This window comes from Sorex fumeus, unplaced genomic scaffold, assembly GCF_029834395.1.
Source record: "Sorex fumeus unplaced genomic scaffold, SorFum_2.1 ptg000231l, whole genome shotgun sequence".
In the NCBI taxonomy this organism is placed as follows: domain Eukaryota; kingdom Metazoa; phylum Chordata; class Mammalia; order Eulipotyphla; family Soricidae; genus Sorex; species Sorex fumeus.
The window spans coordinates 1,497,557-1,512,554 of record NW_026606288.1 but is presented as its reverse complement, the minus strand read 5'-3'; the positions used below and the strand labels follow the sequence as shown (position 1 = coordinate 1,512,554).

Below are 14,998 nucleotides of genomic sequence, written 5' to 3'. Positions count from 1 at the left end.
ATAAAACTAAAAAATTTTAAGCAGTGAAGTACAGGTGTTGAGTTTTTGTAGCTCTAAGAATAAGCAGACAAGTCTTTGAGAGCTGACTTAGATTGGTGATAGAAAATATTTTTTCCCAGGACTGGAGAGATAGTATGATCAGCAGGGAAGACGTTTGCTTCCAACGTGACTGCCCAGGTTCGATCCCCAGCATTTCATATGGTTCCCTGAGCACTGCCAGGGGTGATCCCTGAACACCTGAGCACAGCTGGGTGTAACCTCCAAACAAGAGAAAATATTTTCTCATTTTCATGATCATAAAGGCTGAGATGGTCCAAATAGATGGTGGCTTTTGGGGGGGCTGCTTTTGTTTCTATTTATTTTTTTTATTATTCAGTCACTGTGAGATGGTTACAAAGCTTTCATGAGTTTCAGGCCTACAATGATCAAACACCCATGCCTCCACAAGTGCACATTAATGTCTCCAGTATCCCTCCCACCCCCTGCCTCTATGGCAGACAATTTCCCTCTTACTCTGTCTTTACTTTTGGGCATCATGGTTTGCAATACAGATTCGGAGAGGCCATCATGTTTGGTCCTTTATCTACTTTCAGCACACATCTCCCATCCCAAGTGATCCCTCCAACCATCATTGACTTAGTGATCCCTTCTCCATCCTGGCTGCCTTCTCCCCCAGCTCATGGGACAGGCTTCCAACCATGGAGCAATCTTCGTGGCCCGTATCTCTACTGTCCTTGGGTGTCAGTCTCATATTATGTTATTTTATACTCTGGTGGCTCGTTTTGTGCTGCTCTGCGTGTCTCCGCCTGAGAGTGCCCGTCTGGGTTTCCCCCAAAGAAACCAAACTCCAGGATCCCTTTTCATTGTAATCGTTTAATTTTATGTCCTTGCTCGCATGGACAGAAAACTCTGCAAAATCCAGTGACATCGCATGAGATGACACGCGGTGTGGCGGGAAGGTAGGTGGGAGGGGCAGGGTGGGAGTGAGCAGGGCTGGGGGCAGGCGGGCTGGGGCGGGCACTCAGGGTCACAGGTTCGCCATCAGCCAGTCCAGCAGCTGCAGTCGAGTCACGTTTCCCACCGCCTCGTCCAGCTGCCGCTCCTTCTCGTACCGCAGCACCGACTGGAGCACCTCGCCCACGCTGCGGCCCTTCTCCACCGCCGCTGCCGAGAGCTGAAGCAGCTGCAGGAAGGCAGGAAGGCAGAAGAGAAGGAAGGAAGGGAAAGGGGGAAGGGGGGAAAGGGAGAAGGAAGGAAGGAAGGAAGGAAGGAAGGAAGGAAGGAAGGAAGGAAGGAAGGAAGGAAGGGAGGAGGAAGGAGAGGGAGGGAAGGAAGGAAGGAAGGAAGGAAGGAAGGAAGGAAGGAAGGAAGGAAGGAAGAAAGGAGAGAAGGAGGGAGGGAGGAGGGAAGGAAGGAAGGAAGGAAGGAAGGGAGGGAGGGAGGGAGGGAGGGAGGGAGGAAAGAAGGAAGGAAGGAAGGAAGGAAGGAAGGAAGGAAAGGAAGGGAGGGAGGGAGGAAGGGAGGGAGGGAGGGAGGGAGGGAGGCAGGCAGGCAGAAAGGCAAGAAGGGAGGAAGGGAGGAAGGGAGGAAGGAAGGAAGGAAGGAAGGAAGGAAGGAAGAGGGAGGAAGGAAGGAAGGAAGGAAAGGAGGGAGGGAGGAAGGAAGGCAGAAAGGCAAGAAGGGAGGGAGGAAGGAAGGAAGGAAGGAAGGAGAGGGAGGGAGGGAGGGGAGGGGAGGGGAGGGGAGGGGGAAGGGAAGGGGAAGGGAAGGGAGGGAGGAAGGAAGGAATGAAGGAAGGAAGGAAGGAAGGAAGGCAGGCAGGCAGAAAGGCAAGAAGGGAGGAAGGAGGGGAGGGAAGGAAGGAAGGGAGGGAGGGAAGGGAGGGAGGGAGAGAGGGAGAGGAAAGAGGGAAGGAAGAAAAAGAAAAGGAAGGCAGGAGGGAGGGAGGGGGAGAGGGAAGGAAGGAAGGAAGGAAGGAAGGAAGGAAGGAAGGAGGGAGGGAGGGAGGGAGCCAGAAAGGCAAGAAGGGAGGAAGGAAGGAAAGAAGAGGGAGGGAGGGACGGGAGGGAAAGGAAAGAGGGAAGGAGGGAAGGAAAGAAGGAAGGAAGGAAGGAAGGAAGGAAGGAAGGAAAGAAGGGAGGGAGGGAGGGAGGGAGGGAGGGAAAGGAAAGAAAGAGGGAAGGAAGGGAAGGGAAAGAAGGAAGGAAGGAAGGAAGGAAGGAAGGAAGGGAGGGAGGGAGGGAGGGAGGGAGGGGAGGGAGGGAGGAGAGGGGAAAAGTCAGTCTCAGGAGCTGGACAGCAATTGGCTACATGGACCTATGTGATACATAGGACAATCATGTGTGACTTTAAAAGTGTCTCCGGGGGGGCTGGAGCGATAGCATAGCGGGTAGGGCGTTTGCCTTGCACGCAGCCAACATGGCCGACACAGGTTCGATTCCCAGCATCCCAATATGGTCCCCCAGCACCACCAGGAGCAATTCCTGAGTGCATGAGCCAGGAGTAACCCCTGAGTATCGCCGGGTGTGACTCAAAAAGCAAAAATAAATAAATAAATAAAAGTGTCTCCGTATTAAGTACGCACATGGATGTATACCTGTATTTCTGGAAGCACAAGGGGTCAGAATGATTTTGTTCAGGGAGGGCAAGGTAGATGCAGATAAAACTCCTTTTCATTGCACATTCAAAAATGAGTTCAAAAATAGATGAAAAGGTGCTTAAGGGATTGAGCTCATGGGTATTGCACGGTTACCATCATCAATATTTACACACAGAGAATATTTACACACAATGAAATCTCCCTTCCAAGGTCATACCAAATAAATTTAGTATGCAAGCTTCTTCAATAAAATAAACATGTTCAGTACAAGTCTATCTGCCCATCGGATGAAGTTTGGAGGCACTGCCAGGGCGTGAACCCTGGGGGTCAGCTGCATACAACGGCAAATGCCCTATCTACTGTACAACACCCCCTGTCCATTCTTTCTCTGGTTTTTCGTTTTGATAAAATAGGATTGTCTGGGGCTGGAGAGATAGCATAGCGGGTAGGCCGTTTGCCTTGCACGCAGCAGACCCGGGTTCGATTCCCAGCATCCCATATGGTCCCCTGAGCACCGCCAGGAGTAACTCCTGAGTGCAGAGCCAGGAATAACCCCTGTGCATTACCGGGGTGACCCAAAAAGCAAAAAAAAAATAGGATTGTCTTTGTCTTTGCTGTAGCAAAGATGTATGTGCACATATACGTATGTGTGTATATTTGCAGAAGGATGGTTGCAAGACCACTGTCTTTATATGAGATAAGTATATTACATCTTAATTCAACATGATCTGTAACCGGATATATGAATTTATTCACTTTTAATTTTCTTTTTATAAAGTTATTCACAATGATTCATTATATTTAACATTCAAACACCAATCCCACCCCCATGGCACCTTCTCACTACCATATTTCAAATATTTCCACCTCAAATCTCAAACTCTACCCTCCGAAATAGAACCAAAACAAATTAATTTTGTATTGCTTGTTTTCAATAATTCTGCTAAAAATGGTCCAGTGAAGTTTCCTTAGAAGAAAGTGTTGTGAAGATTGTTGTATTTCATCCCGGAGCCATGTTTAAGCTCTTGTTTAAGAGATTACTAACATGTTTGTTAAACCCAACCAAATGCTGTGTGCCATTCTTGGTACATCAGTGGTGTAGAGTATGGGTGTATTGCCTGATAGGTTTGACTTGAAGATGGCTATAGAACAAAGGCCTACCTCCCATCAAGCTATTATCCTTCTGAGGTTTTTATCCATTAGCCGAAGTTTGGGAGGTGAGCCCCACTCTGCTAATTTTTTGTGTACAAAAATCATTGTAGCTTACAGATGAGAAAAACTGCAGAGAGACAGCTTTCCAAGAATTCTTGGGGGCGGGGGGTAGAAGATGGCTCAAAGAGCTGAACACCTGCTTTTCATAAGGGTTGTCCAGGTTCAATCTTGGGCACCACCTGGTATCCCCCATGACCCCACTACCACAGGGAATGACAGAGCCGAGAGCCAAAAGTAGCCCCTGAGCAGTGCCAAATATGGTCCACAAACAAAAAATAAAAGTTGACTAAAACCTTTAAAAAATAATTTTAGGGGCTGGAGCGATAGCACAGCGGGTAGGGCGTTTGCCTTGCACGCAGCCAACATGGCCGACACAGGTTTGATTCCCAGCACCCCATATGGTCCCCTGAGCACCGCCAGGAGCAATTTATGAGTGCATGAGCCAGGAGTAACCCCTGAGCATCGCCGGGTGTGACCCAAAAAGCAAAAAATAATAATAATTATTTTAGTACTAGAGTTTCAGATTGTCCTCTAGCTCCAAGCTAAGATGGGCACACATGTTGTCTGATAAAATGATTTTGATTGCATAGGTAAGGAGTGGAGCCTGAGATTCTGCCTGTCTAACCAGCTCCCAGGTGACGCCAATATTGCTTGCTTATGAACCAGACTTCAAGTAACAAAATCACAATTTCTTGTTTCAGCTTGGTATCAATCATAACCGTAAGTCATGTTGTCCCAAGAGATAAACCCAACAACCCAGTTGGATAAGGGTTACTAACACTGTGATCCAAAGTTTCCACCCTCCACAATCTCTGCTTTCTTTTTTAATGTCTTTCTTTTTTTGGCTCTTTGGGTGACACCTCCTGGCTTTGCACTCAGGAATTACTCCTGGTGGTGTGTGGGGGACCATATGGGATGCTGGGAACCGAACCCGGGTCGGCCACATTTAAGGCAAACGCCCTACCTGCTGTGCTATCACTTCAGTCCCAACCTCTGTTTTCTGTGAGAATGAATTCTCTTGTGCCACCTCTTGCTATTTAATTGGCAAACATTATTGAGGGTTTGTTTGTTTTTTTTTACTTTTTGGGTTATACCTGGTGATGCTCATTGCTTACTCCTGGCTCTGGACTCAGGTATTATTTCAGGCAGTGCTTGGGGGACCATATGGGATGCTGAGGATATAACCCAGATCAGGAGCATGCAAGGCAAACATCCGACCTGCTGTACTATTGCTCTGGCCCAAGTAACTACTGTTGTTAGACTTTCCCAATTGAGAAAAAGTGGTCAAAGCTCTAAAGTCTTTGTGTGTGTGTGTGTGTGTGTGTGTAAACTGTGTGTACACGTGTGCATATGTGGGATGCTACGATTCCCTCACACTGGCATGTAGCTGCAATTTGCATTCTTGTTTATGGTTTTCCCAAACTAAAAACTTCCTTGGTTGGGCAGTGTCAAGGCCTAAATTGGGAGGAGCAAGGAGTCAGGGTTCATTGCCTTGACCTGTAATAACAGTGATCTGTTGATTGCCTGTCTACCTTATTCTTTAGTCTGACTTCCCAGCTGATTCAGAACTTAGGGCGAGAGGCAGAAGAAGGCTGTTTTTTGAAGTCTTACAAAATTCCAACATCTCCCAAGACTATCAGTGAAGAGAGGAAGAGCAGGTTTGAAAAACTCATACATCAGCTGCTTGCCTCAAGGAGTGATTCCCCCACTCTCACTCAAAGTCTTTTAACACATCCCTGGGCTGATTTCCCATAGCTCCTCCTCATCTTTCGGCCAAACTGCACTATTCAAAATTCAGGCTGCAGCTCAAAAAATTGAACACTCTTCAATTTTTCCCCAGTATCTCTCATGGGAATTTCCTCATCTGTGTATTCACACCAAAATGTGTAAAAAAGGGAAACATCTATTTTCTGTGACCCTTTGATATGGCTTAATGAGCAAAACTTTCCATTCTCGCTGCCAACAAACACAATCTTCAAATTCATATTGTTTCCTTCCGCTCTTCCTGGGAAGAACCTTCCCCTTCAGAAGGCAAACAGAACCTGAAACTCGTCCTTAGCCTTTCTTCAGCCTTCCCCAATCACCCCCTCCTTCCCCTCCACCCCCCGACGCCACCACCACCATCCTTACCTTTTCCTGGATGCCTTCGTCATCACCAGCGAAGTACAAGATAGGGACATTGAGCTCAGAAGCAGCGACCCACTGCAGCACAGCCTGGAGTTCTTTGTTCTGAACCGTATCTGTGTCACTGTGATTGCTCACGATCACTTTGGGTGTCTCACAGCCCTCAGGGGGCAACCCAGACACACACCGCAGTTCGTTGTGAATAGCTTGGTAGGCATTCTGCAAGAGAGCCTCTGCAGTCCCTGTGCCCTTGGAGGGCAAACACTCGAGTAGACACTCTGGGATGATCGAAGTCGTCCTGTTGGCATCCCCACACTTCTCGTCTCCCAGGTCTGACAAGGGCGAGTCACAGGACTTGGCAATAATGAGACACAGCTTCATCACGGAGTCCATCAGATGTTCTACCATCTGCCCATTCATGTGGCCTTCTAGCTTATTGGCCACCATCTTGGTTAACCCAGAGAGCAAACCACCGCCACCGCTATTCTCATCTGACTCACATGAGTTGATGGGACAAGGGGTCATTGGTCTTTCACACCGGCGGAACTCGTTTTCAATAACTGGTGATTCGTCCATCTTTTCAGTGTTCCGCTCGCCCTTGAAAATCGTCTCGCCAAGTAGATTCCGGATAAAGTTGAAGAAAACACTCATCAGATCCTTCTTCTCGGCCACTTCTTGCTCCATTTCTTTCACAGGAGACTTCAAGCAGGGCTCAGGGGACTTTCTGTGGGGAAAGTTGGAACAACTAGCAGCTTCAAGGAAGCTCTGGGCATCCATATTTCCCCCCTGGGCCAGGTGGTACTGAATCAGAAGTAAGGCAGACACAATCAGGTCTTTGGCCCAGGAGTCAGAATCACACACAAAATTGGTCTCTGGGCAAGGCACAGGCCCCTGGGGGGGCATAGTAGGGCAGAAATCACAAGGATCCAGTGGAAATCCAAGGGGCATTTCAGGTGTAGGCTTAAACTGTTTGTCAGGAAGGTCAAAGTTTACACACGGGAACACTGGTTTTTTGTCTTTTTGATGATGCTTATGCCATAAGGACAGTCCCTCTTTGACTAAGTGTTCACCCAGTGTTTCAATACAACTCTTTTCTGGCGGTTTGCATGGAGACGTGGATACTTTTTCCTGAAATTTACCTTCGGATTTCATTGAGCTAAAGTTGATGTTTCGAAGTTTAGGGTCTCTTTGATTCATGGAGAAAAGGGAATAAACCTCAGACATGTCTTTCCTAAGAGTGTCGGGTTGTTTCTTGCAAAATACCATGGTGTAAAGCTTCGTCATCATGGCATCCATGATATCTGTGGCCTTCTGGCTTCCTTGACAGAAGAAGCTCCTTTTCACAGCAGAGACAAAGTCTGTGTCTGTCATCAGGGCCCCCGTGACATTGTGGAGGTTCTTCATGAAGGAGTCGATGAGATCGGAGACGACGTCTTTGGCATGCTTGATCAGCACCTTCTTGAGGAGGATGGTGGCTATGGTGGTATCCTTCACTTGGATCTTCAGTGTCTTCATGATAGACGTCATCATATCCGATACCACGTTGTTTGCATATGTCATGATCCCTTGACTAACAGAAGTTGTAAAGTCATCAGGCCTTTCTAGTCCTCTCAGAATCCTTCTCTCCCCAGGTAGGAATATCCTTCCTCCTTCTCGGGCATCCCCTGCATTACGAGATTCAAATTCTTCCTTATAGAAGAAAGACTTAGAAGTAGGTTTGTCATAGTAACACCTGCCTTCCTTGGGGCTCTCCTTTATGTTCAAAGTGCTCTTGAATCTCACACCAGGGGATCTCTGGGGTGTATCTCTGTCACCAGAGTCAGAAGACTTATCATTCATAATAGATCTGGAACATTCAGAGACAGTTTTCTGCACCAATTCCGAGGCCACCGTGCTCAGACTCTTGGGGGATGGAGGATCATCCCCCAGGTACAGAGACTGATGGACACATCTGTTATCTGTGCCATCTATCCTCTCATTGATTTCCTTGCGGGCCATGGCTATGACTAGATTTGTGAGGCGATTAGCATAGAAGGAAATTTCATCCACTGCACCCTTGTTGCCAATTCGGGCACAGACGCCCTGAGGTGGAATTTCCCTGTGGCACACCTCAAAATGCAATCTCCCTGGGTGGCACTTATTAGTGGTGTTGCAATAGTCCATCATGAAACCCGTGTGTTGGTCTGCTGGTTGGGCCATTTCCCCGCCTACTGATGATTCTCCGGGCTTGAACCGAACATCTTGAAATCCTGCTGTGCTTTTTTCCAGGTCTTTCCGGAGCCAGCTGAGCACTCTGATCGGATCAGTTGAAGCTTCCTTAAAAACAGACAAGGTTTCACCCGAGTATAACAAAGTAAAGATACGGAATATTCAGGACAACCTTAAGAGCACCTCTCTCAGGCCTTATTAACTGCATCCACACAACATACTCAACCAATACTTAAAGAATTCTGATTAAGTATCAGGCACTGTTTCATGTCTTAATATTATTTTGTCATTTAAATTTGCAGTTAAGTTAAATGTTAACTCTCTTCTTATCCACTAAGGAGGAAATCAAAGAATCGACATCAGGTTAGTTACTTATCTTAGGTTCACTGTCCTCCCGTTGTTCATCGATTTGCTCGAGCGGGCCCAGTAACGTCTCCATTGGAGACTTTTGTTGTTACTGTGTTTGGCATATCAAATACATCACGGGGAGCTTGCCAGGCTCTGCCATGCCAGCGAGATACTCTCGGTAGCTTGCCAGGCTCTCCGAGAGGGGCGGAGGAACCGAACTCAGGTGGGCCATGTTGGCTGCGTGCAAGGCAAACACCTTAACGCTGTGCTATCGCTCCAGCCCATCTTAGGTTATATAACTAATTATTTAGCCTCTATGCTATATCAATCTAATTATATGTATCCTTAATAACTATAAGAGCTAGGGGCCGGTGTGATAGTACAGTGGATAGGGCAATTGCTTTGCTTGCGGTCGAGCCATGTTAGATCTTTGACACCCCATTTGGTCCCTTGAGCTTTCAGGAATAACCCCTCAGAGTGACCTGGTATGGGCACCCCCCCACACACACAAAAAAAAAAAACTACAAACTATATATGACTATAAGAAAGCAGATCTAAATTAGATCTATTTGATCTAAATTAGATTTTTATCATGTTATTTTTTATTTATTTGTTTGCTGTTTGGGTCACACCCAGAGATGCACAGGGGTTACTCCTGGCTCTGCACTCGGGAATTACTCCCGGCGGTTGCTCAGCAGACCATATGGGATGCTGGGAATTGAACCCCGGTCAGCTGCGTGCAATGCAAATGCCCTATCTACTGTGCTATCGCTCCGGCCCCCATGTTAATTTTTAATGGTTATTTTTCTTTGGGTTATCTTGCTTTTATTTAGGTCTCTCATAACAAAAAAGGGAGACCTCTCTCATAACAAAAAAAAAAAGAGAAAAAATTGAGCAATTCAAGGAAAGTTGTGTACACTCATCACTTTTCCAGGCTATATTAGCCCATCTTGAATAAGCTAAGTGCATTCCATGAAATATTTGACATTTAAATTAACAATCTAACTTATAAATCATAAGTTAATATATGAAACTAATTTATTTTAAGTGAATAGTTTTTGGTGGACTTTTACTATAATAAGCCCATGTATCTTCATATGTTTATTTTGTAAATGTTTCTCTATGTATTTAAATGTTGTAACTCACAATCATTTGGATCTGGTTAAAATAAGACTACGTGAAAGTTATATTTACTATCCAATTGAAAGGATTGCTATTATTATTGGACACATGTCTTTTGGGAATGATCACAAGTATCACCCATCATTGTAGAATAATTGGGTATTGTAATTACTAGGGTCAAAATGTCACCAGTTACAGCTTGTTTAATATATGTGTATGTCAGGTGCTGTGCCATTTGTTTAATACACAATATTGCATTTAATTCTCATACATTCCCTGTAAGCGAGATATCATTAAGTTTTACAAGTGAACAAACTGAGGATTAGAGAAGTTTGAACATTGCTTAAGATCTCATAGCTACTACATGATGGAATCTAGTTTTCTTTCTATTCTTTATCTCTTTTTCTATTTGATTGGTGTGGATTGGGTTTGGGGGGGTTACACCTGGCCATGCCCAGGATTGACTCCTGACTATGCACTCAGGAACTACTCCTGGTGGTGCTTGGGGGACCATATAGAACGCCCCTAAGGTTTGAGGGACCAAACCTGTATCTTCCCCGCTGTTCTATCCTTCCAGACACTCGAAGTCTAGTATTTAAAGCCACTTCTGGCTCTAGAAGAGATGACTTCCATTCCCAAAGAACAGTGCTATGTTTTGATAAATTGGAAAAAAAGAGAAAAGCATATTTATTTATTATTTTAAAGTTTTTTTTTATTATTGGGCAGGGGGACACCAGCAGAGCTCAGGGCTTATTCCTGGCTGCTTGATCAGGGACCACTCCTGGTTGTGCTTGGGCCATCAACTCCAGTTTTGGGAATTGAATGGGACTTGGCAAGATGCGATGGAAGTGCCATAGCCAATCCTATCTCTGTAGCCTCAAGGAAAGCAATTTACCAGATGTTTGTAGCCCATTCTGCAAACTTCAAAATCCTCTTGAACGGTTCTCCTAAGTTAAGTAATAACTATCGTAGGGAGATTTTTATGCCTTAGTGGAAAGCTCTGCAGAATTATTTCATGTCTTTTTGTACTCTATGATTCTATTTCTCAGGGAGTTTGTTTTACAACTCTATAAACCAAAGAAAAACCATTGCTATGCAATGAATCTTGATTATGTGCGTGCTAATTCTGGACAGGAATGATCCCACTAGCACGGCGGGTAAGGCGTTTGCCTTGCACACGGCTGACCCGGGTTCAATTTCTCCATCCCTCTCAGAGAGGCCGGCAAGCTACCGAGAGTATCCTGCCCACACAGCAGAGCCTGGCAAGCTACCCATGGCATATTCAATATGCCAAATACAGTAAACAACAAGTCTCATAATGGAGACATTACTGGTGCCCGCTCGAGGAAATCAATGAACAACAGGACAGTAGTGCTACATAAGGTGGAAAACATCTGTTTTACCTCCATTTTCACTTTCACATTCAGATTTCTGATCTACAGATTGTTTTATAAATTCCCCCTCAAACCTCACTAGTTCTGTGTGAATGACTTACATGAAATCTTACAGTTTTATATTTGGGCTTTGGGAGTCCTACTCAACAGTGCTTGGGGGTATATTCCTAGCGTGGTGTTCAGGATTGATCCTGTGGTAACCACCCCCTGCACAGAAATGTGGCACAGCGTGGACTGAGGCATGGAAGTTTTTATGTATCTTCCTCTTCATTTGCTCTCTCAGCCGCAGGGTACTAGTTGCTTTCCGCACTATCTACATGTCTGCATCTCTTGGAGTTCACTATCTTTCACTGAACTACTTTCAAAAGTAACATTAATTTTAATATGTAAATAGAATTCCTTTCATGTTTAAAAATGGCTAACATGGCACCTGTTAAATATTGTTGGTAATTTTACGTATTGAGAGTGGCATCCATCTTCTGACTGAACTGCAGCTTACAATGCCTGATACCAAGTAAGATTAATGAGTGTTGAATGAGGAAGGCAGAAGAACAATAATACTTGAATGAGAGATTAAAAATTTAAAATTTTGAGGCATCATGGGTGTTGGGAGGATCCTCCCAGGATGGGAGAAGCATGCTGAAAAGTAAACTATAGACCAAACATGATTGCCACTCAATGCCTCTTTTGCAAACCACAATACCCAAAAGGAGAGAGAGAACAAAAGGGAATGCCCTGCCACAGAGGCAGGGTGGGATGGGGGTGGGGGAGAGGGGGGTGGGAGGGATACTGGGATCCATGGTGGTGGGAAATGGGCACTGGTGGAGGGATGGGTATTTGATCATTGTATAATTGAAACCCAAGCACAAAAAGTTTGTAAGTCTACAACTATACCTCATGGTGTCTCACTAATAAAAATTAAAAATTAAAAATTAAAAAAAAATTTGAGGCATCGTATATTTTACAAAATATTATTCTCTCTCAACATTTCATAGATGAGGGAGATAGTTTGGTCCTTGCTTTCCTCCTGGCTTATTTTGCTCAGCATGATACCCTCTATTTGAATAATTAAATTTTAAAAATTACAGTGATGGAGGATTGTGGATACTTTAGTAGTGATGAATAACCCTGTGTGTCAGAACTCAAAACACTAATACTGGGACTGTAGAGAGAGTACAGCTGGTGGTGGGCTTGCCTTGAATGAAGCCAACTGGGTTTGATCTCCAGTATCCCAAATGGTCCCCTGAGCATTGCCAGTCATAATCATAAGCTCAAAGCCAGGAATAAGTCCTGAGCATTGCTGGGCATGGCCTCAGACCAAAATAAACAAGAATGAAAAAAAAAAACCACTAATACTATTGTGCTACTGTTTACAATTAATAATCAGTTACTACTAACTATGGACTGGAGCAATAGCACAGTAGTAGGGCATTTGCCTTGCATGCAGCCGGCCTGGCCGATCCGGGTTCGATTCCTCCGCCCTTCTTGGAGAGCCCAGCTTGCTACCCAGAGTATCTCGCCTGCACAGCAAAGCCTGGCAAGCTATCCATGACGTATTCAATATGCCAAACACAGTAACAACAAGTCTCACAATGGAGAAAATACTGGGACTGCTCGAGCAAATCGATGAGCAACGGGAGGACAGTGACAGTGCTACTAACTATAACCATGTTACCTAAAACACGATGAGAATATTTTAAAATAGCTCTATGTAAAACTTTATAAAATATTATTATGAACTTAGGACACATTTCTGTTTTAAAACTAAACAGAAAAGATACTGGGGAGATAGTACAGCAAGTAAGGTGCTTGCCAAGTAAGGTGGCCAACCCAGGATCGATCCCCTTCCATCCCATATGGTCCTCAAGCACCATTGGGAGTAATTCCTGAGTGTCAAGTGATGAGTGACTTCCGAACAACATCTGGTGTGGCCCAATCCCCACCCCAAAACAAAAACAGAAACATTAAACAGAAAATTACTTCTATAAAAATAGGTATTCATTAATTATAGCACATTTCTACGGGTCACCTACAGAATTTATAATACCAAAATTTATAGATGGGAATTGTTCTAAAGGAGCTCATGCTTCCTCAAGAAATCCGTTCAAAAATAAGAGGCAGAAGGAGGTGCTGCACGGAATAAGAGCACTCATAATAACACTGCTCAAGTCCCAGTATTTGTAAAGTGGACCCTCACCATTTTCCAGTCTTGGGGTTGGTTATCTTCGGGTGAATAGACATCAACTTTGCATACTCCATTTGGACTTTGTAACCAATCAACCCTCTTCTTCGACATCTGGAAGTAGAAAAAGAATGAGAAAGGGTCATCAGGCATGAAAGGAGTGCATGGAAGTAAGTGTAATATGGAAACTCACCGTGCTATGCAAAATAGGCGGGATGCTTCCAACAGAGACCTTTCTAAGGAGCTTTTCTAGACCCTTTTGGGACAGCACTTATCTAAAGAGACTCTCTGATAAAGGTCTCGGATAATCCAGAAAAATAACTATCCTTACAAGCTGTCACTGAGATTTCCTAACCTCCTTAGGCCCTCCCGTTGTTCGTGGATTTGCTCGAGCAGGCCCAGTAACGTCTCCATTGAAGACTTTGTTGTTACTGTGTTTGGCATATCGAATACGTCACAGGGAGCTTGCCAGGCTCTGCCGTGCCGGCGAGATACTCTCGGTAGCTTGCCGGGCTCTCTGAGAGGGGCGGAGGAATTGAACTCGGGTTTGCCATGTTGGCTGCGTGCACGGCAAACGCCTTACCGCTGTGCTACTGCTCCTCTCCCTAATCTCCTTGGGTATCTTAATTTTTAAAAAACTCTAACAAGGGGCGAGAGAGATAGTGTAGGGGTTAAGGAGCTTGCTTTGCCTGTGGCTGACCCAGTTCAGTCCCCAGCACTGAGCAAAAGTGGTTTGTGGTTGCAGAGCCAGGAGATAGCCCAGAGCACAGCGAGGTGTGCCCCCCAAAACAAACCAACAAACCAAACAGAAAAATCCAAAACTCTAGCAAGTTATTTAGGTCTATGAAATCGAAGCCACGTAGGGTCTCTTAGCAGTGATGTATATAACTATTCTTATGATTGAATCATTATCATGATGAAAGGAAAGTGTGGTACTATGACTTGTCAAAGCACGAGAAGACTTGGGGCTGGAGCAATAGCACAGCGGGCAGGGCGTTTGCCTTGCATGCAGCCGACCCAGGTTTGATTTCCAGCATCCCATAGGGTCCCCTGAGTACCGCAAGGGGTAATTCCTGAGTGCAGAGCCAGGAGCAACCCCTGTGCATCACTGGGTATGACCCAAGCGAAATGAGTCAGAAAGAGCGGGATGGACACAGAAAGATTGCATTCATCTAGGGAACATAAAGCAACAAAATGGGAGACTAACACCCAATAGTGGCTGAGATTAGTACCAGGAATTTTGCTCCATGACTTGGAGGCCAGCCACACGTGCTAGGGGAAAAGGAAGCTCAGATAAAGAAGAGAGCACCATATAAAGGGTATTGGGAGGATCCTCCCAGGGTGGGAGAAGCATGCTGAAAGTAGACTATAGACCAAACATGATTGCCACTCAATGCCTCTCTTGCAAAATGCAGGACCCAAAAGAAGAGAGAGAGAACAAGGGGGAATGCCCTGCCACAGAGGCAGGGTGGGATGGGGGGATGGGGGGTGGGAGGGATGCTGGGACCCGTGGTGGTGGAGGATGGGCACTGGTGGAGGGATGGGTACTTGATCATTGTATAATTGAAACCCAAGCACAAAAAATTTGTAAGTCTATAACTATACCTCATGGTGTTTCACTAATAAAAAAAAAAGCAAAAATAAATAAAAAAATAAAAAAGCATGAGAAGACTTGGAGGCAGGTTTTCCTGCACTGTTTTTCAGCTCAAGTGAGCATCACAAACTTAAATCTCAGTCAGTCTCCAGTGTATAGTTGCACAGTGTATAATCACAAACTTAAATCTCAGTCAGTCTCCAGTGTATAGTTTA

At 45.2% G+C, this 14,998-nt stretch overlaps 1 protein-coding gene across 1 annotated transcript; it reads right to left on the bottom strand.

Moving 5' to 3' along the window:
• Positions 1-1,027: 1,027 nt before the first annotated feature.
• AKAP3 (A-kinase anchoring protein 3) lies at positions 1,028-13,303 on the bottom strand. Its single transcript, XM_056108665.1, has 3 exons — positions 13,205-13,303; positions 5,942-8,251; positions 1,028-1,183 (listed from the first exon to the last, which is right to left on the bottom strand). Exons 1-3 carry the CDS (start codon positions 13,301-13,303, stop codon positions 1,028-1,030), a joined length of 2,565 nt encoding a protein of 854 aa, XP_055964640.1.
• Between the last annotated feature and the right edge of the window lie 1,695 nt (positions 13,304-14,998).